The following is a 4,400-nucleotide window of genomic DNA, read 5'->3' on the forward strand; positions in this document are numbered from 1 at the left end:
ATGTCGACGGAGTCCTCGGAGGAGCTGCCCATGCGGTCTACGCCACTCGCCCGGGGCAGTGGGCGCGCAGCCTCGCCCGACCGCTCGTCGGCCGTCGCCGTTGACGTCATCGTCGCCAGTGGAAGCCCAAGGGCCAACCGCGACAGGGGCTCAAGTCACAGCAACATGGGGCTTTACATCCTGGCAGCAAGCGCTATCTGTGTGTCCGTCGCCTCACTGCTGGTAGGACTGTTCCCGTGGCGTCTGTTCGGCCTCGGTGGTGCACCAGCCACCGACGCCCTGGGACAGCCACTGCCGAACGTAGATGACGTCGCGGACGCCCGGGCACCGGCCGTCATCCAGCCGCACGTGCTCGAACGTGGACCGGAGTATGATGGCAATTCGCGAGTCTGCTCCACTGCTGCCTGCGAGAAAATGGGCGGTGCGCTGTTCCAACAGCTCGAGTTCCACCAAGAGCCGTGCGACGACTTCTACGCCTACGTCTGCAAGCGCTGGGAAACGGCGCACAAGCTGCCTAACGGCGCGGCTCGCGTCTCCGTTGAGGACACGCTGCTGGACCAGTACGAGCTGTCCCTGGCTGACGTGATCCAGCGAGGCAGGGCCGGTTACGAAGCCCTCAAAGAAATCTATGTTCGCTGCGAGTATCCGCGAAAGGGAGAGACACACTGGCTCGACACCTTGGCCAGGTTGGGTCTGTACCCGTTGCCGGGGACGATCAAGAACGAGGCTGCGCTGGTCAACCTCGTCAAGGAACTCCTGGTCCTCGGCATCCAGCCGCTTTTTAGCCTTTCGGTCGAGCGCAGCGCCGAAAATCCGGAGCAATCGTACCTTCTCATCGGACAGCCGGACTTGTTAATGGGTCCTTTGCGACTCGGCCTGGATAGCCAATACTCGTACCTCGATGATGCCCTGTCTGGCGTCATCAAAGCGATTTCCCCGTCGCAACACATGAAGCGTGGCTACGTGCTTAAGTTCGAGCGTTTCATTTCCGCTTCTATGGACCGGCATCAAACGGAAGGATCTGGCCTCAACGACGAGCTCGTCGATATGTCGGACCAATTTCCTGCTCTGGCTCGCCGCATCAGGAACATCGTCGCAGATGCCTTTGGGACAGATCTGTCCAAGAGGCCGCTCAAGACATACTCACTCAAGTACATGCACGCACTGGAGAGTGGCGAGTTGACCAGGCCGATTAAAAAATTCCTGCACTACGTCACCTTCCGCACGGCAGTCGAGCTTGCGGCCGACAACAATATTGACCTTGGCGATTTAATGGCTGTTGTTTACTCACGGTACCCCGGCTATCCCCCTCCGCGACCAATCACGCGTCGCCGCCTGTGCATCCGGATGATGAACAGGTTCGAGCCCAACCTCATGATGCACATGAGCATGGACTCTTCTGCCAGAAAACTCGGAGGTAAAGCCTCCTTCAACTCTCTTCTAGACCTTCTCGAGACCGTCTTAAATGACACGCTCTATGCTCAGACTGAATTCGACAAGGAGTTTCGGGACTATCTGGTTGAAGCTATGGCTGCTATCAACTGGGAGCCGATCGTCCCAGACGCCGTGGCTTCGCACAATGAGCTCTTCCGTCGACTTGTGTCCATCTACGAGACTGCCGCTCAGAGCAAAAACGTTATTGAGAGCTACATGAACTTGTCTACCATATTTCGGTACAGAGACTTCGCCAAAAAGGACCTTGACAAGTGGGTAGGTTGGCGCAGAGGTATGCTGAGCACATACTCGCGACTCGAGACCCCTTTCCTCAAGCTCGAGATACCCCTGCCGGTTTTCAACTTCCTCGGCGACCCCGATTCCTCGCTCGAGCACTTCCAAATTCCGCGGATTGGTCCTCGGGTCTACTACGCCCTTTATCACGGTATTTATCATCTTACTTACAACTACGGGACCGGGAAGAAACCCGCCGTCTTCGTGTCCAAGTTGCATGCGCTCATGGATTGCCTTGGGCGGCAGTACGGCAAGCTTCGTTGGAAAGAGTCCCGACGCCGTATCGGCCGGAACTCGTACTACTCGAACCTTTTGGATTTCTTGAGTCTGGAGCCGACGTACCGGGCTTTCCTTCGCTACGCCGACCACTCCACGAAGAACGAACGGCTGCCAAGGCTGGAGAACCTGACGCCGCGACAACTCTTCTTCGTAGAGTACGCGCGCAATTTCTGCGACGTCAACAATGCAACGTTTCTCGACAGAGTGCTGGACGAAGGAACCAAGGCTCCAGGCTGGTACCGAGTCAACGGACCGCTGCGAAACTTTAGGCCGTTCGCCGACGCGTTCATGTGCAAAACAAATTCTTTCATGAACCCACTGCACCGCTGCACCCTCGAGTAGAGGGTTCCCAGGTTGATCTCAGTGGTGTGATTACGCCTCTTTCCTAGGCGGCCAGGGCTGTCATACGCCTATGAACACTAGTACCGGATATTGTTCTTGAGTATTGCTTTGAACGTCCCCGTGTATAGGCTTATCAGTTTTAAGTAAAGCCCTCAAGCGCTCTACTGGCCGTCATCTGTGACTTCAGTTTTCTGCCCTAGCGTTGTGTGCAGTGTGCTTAAAGAATGTACGGATACCGTGCAAAGTAAAGGCAACGTTGTGCAAATGGGGTGGTAACACCCTTGGCGGAGCTTCTTGCTCTGGGTTTATCGTCTTATGAGACAATGTTGTCGCGTTAATACGCTGATACACAGGCATTCATGGACAAAAAATACTCTAAGTGTTCAACGCTATATTCGGAATGATTTCTAACGTAGAACAGCAATTTACGTTTCCCTGGAATCGATATATGTCACAAAGCATGTCCAGAGAGACTTTTCAACAGTTTGAAAAAACTACAGCTTGTTCGGTTCAGCGTTTGTAGTTTTTTATTATGAGTGTAGTTGGTGTTATTGTCCAAGCTGCACAGGAGAGAGAGAGAGAGAGAGAGAGAGAGAGAGAGAGAGAGAGAGAGAGAGAGAGAGAGAGAGAGAGAGAGAGAGAGAGAGAACTTTTTTTTTTAGCTTTCTAAAGTGGGAGTATTTTAACTAACTCTGTAGCCTCCTCCCCCCCCCCCCCCCTCCCGAACTGCTGTTTTAGAAAACAAAAGCAAATATAATGGCTAGCAGTTCCTGATATTATCTCGTTCAATTTGCCCGCCAAAATTACGCCCACCCCCGAACCCGAGACATGATAGACCAGTGAACACGCGATTCTGTAGTAGAGCGGAGTTACTGGTCTTCTGTGCTCCCCTCAGTCACTTTCCGCAGGGCCACGTATCGTTCGGTTATCTCTTCTGCTTCACCGCCTTAGACAAAAATGACACCGTCTACAATCAGTTACTTGTGGTGTAACTTCCGGTTATGACATCGCCTTCACCTCCGGCGATGCCAGCACCCGTGACATCAATGAAGTGCGGTGCAGAGAATTTACAGGGAGCCCGGAGCTGTAGTTGGTCCTGGTGATTTTCCCAAACAGCATACGTAAATGCACTGCTTATTGAAATCTTGTTCGCAATTTTGTATGATCGAACTTAACCGTGAAAGACAGTATTCAGTCCAGCGGTTCTGCGGCGCCCTTGCGTTTTTTCATGCGGTGGCTTGTATACTAAGGTGGACTCACCTGTTAACGTTCCTATGGCATTCACTACTTCATGACCCACTAGCTTAAAAACCATTGTGCACCAGTTGGAAAAAGTTTTGCAGATTTATGAAAATGTTCCAAACGGCCCGGTTTACTTATTTTGAAAATATGTCACTTCTTTTCTGAAATAAATACACAAAACTCTCGCTTGCTAGACAGCTAGTGCCTTCGAGTGAAAGCTGGATAAACCAAAATGTGTTTCTTGATTAATTTTAATTTCACTAAAGAAACAACACATTTCTAAAAGAAGCAAACTAGATGGTTGGGAACATTTTTATGTATCTGTAAAAAAATTGTATCTGCACACGATGCTTTTAAGCTCGTACGGTCATGAATTAGTAAGTCCTATAGCAACGTGATCAGGTTAGTCCCCCTTAAGCTTCGCTGGTAATGTCTCTTGCACGTCGCGAATTAAAGTACGAAAGGGCTGATGATGGTGGTGATGATAATGACGCTCTCAACCAGTCTCACGCGTTAAAGCGCCTGTTTTGCTCCATTTGAAACAAGTAGGTGCAAAGTTAACTTTACGCCACAAAAAAAAAAAAAAAAAACGCCAAGAAAGCGCAATTATAAAAGCAGCGTTGTAATTCACCTACACTACACTCTCATTCAGTAGAGATGATGATTTTTCTCGGTAAATGGCGCAGACCGAGACTTTTTTTATGTCTGTTGTTTAAAGTCAGCTATGCTATAAGACTGTGTTGCGAAGCATTATTCACACGCCTCTGCCTGACCGTCGACATAACGATGGCGAGAACAAGATGGTTTAC

The 4,400-nt window shown here is 50.9% G+C and overlaps 1 protein-coding gene across 1 annotated transcript; it reads left to right on the forward strand.

The window, feature by feature from the left end:
• On the forward strand, positions 1 to 2,349 carry LOC144153184 (membrane metallo-endopeptidase-like 1). Its single transcript, XM_077684834.1, has one exon. It carries the CDS (start codon positions 1 to 3, stop codon positions 2,347 to 2,349), a length of 2,349 nt encoding a protein of 782 aa, XP_077540960.1.
• Positions 2,350 to 4,400: the final 2,051 nt, after the last annotated feature.

Source organism: Haemaphysalis longicornis, unplaced genomic scaffold (genome assembly GCF_048455015.1).
Source record: "Haemaphysalis longicornis isolate Haplotype H1 unplaced genomic scaffold, Haemaphysalis longicornis Haplotype H1 scaffold_9, whole genome shotgun sequence".
NCBI lineage: Eukaryota > Metazoa > Arthropoda > Arachnida > Ixodida > Ixodidae > Haemaphysalis > Haemaphysalis longicornis.

What these genes read in the sequence shown, in the direction of transcription:
- LOC144153184 (XM_077684834.1), top strand. Translation starts at nt 1, where the DNA reads ATGTCGACGGAGTCCTCGGAGGAGCTGCCCATGCGGTCTACGCCACTC.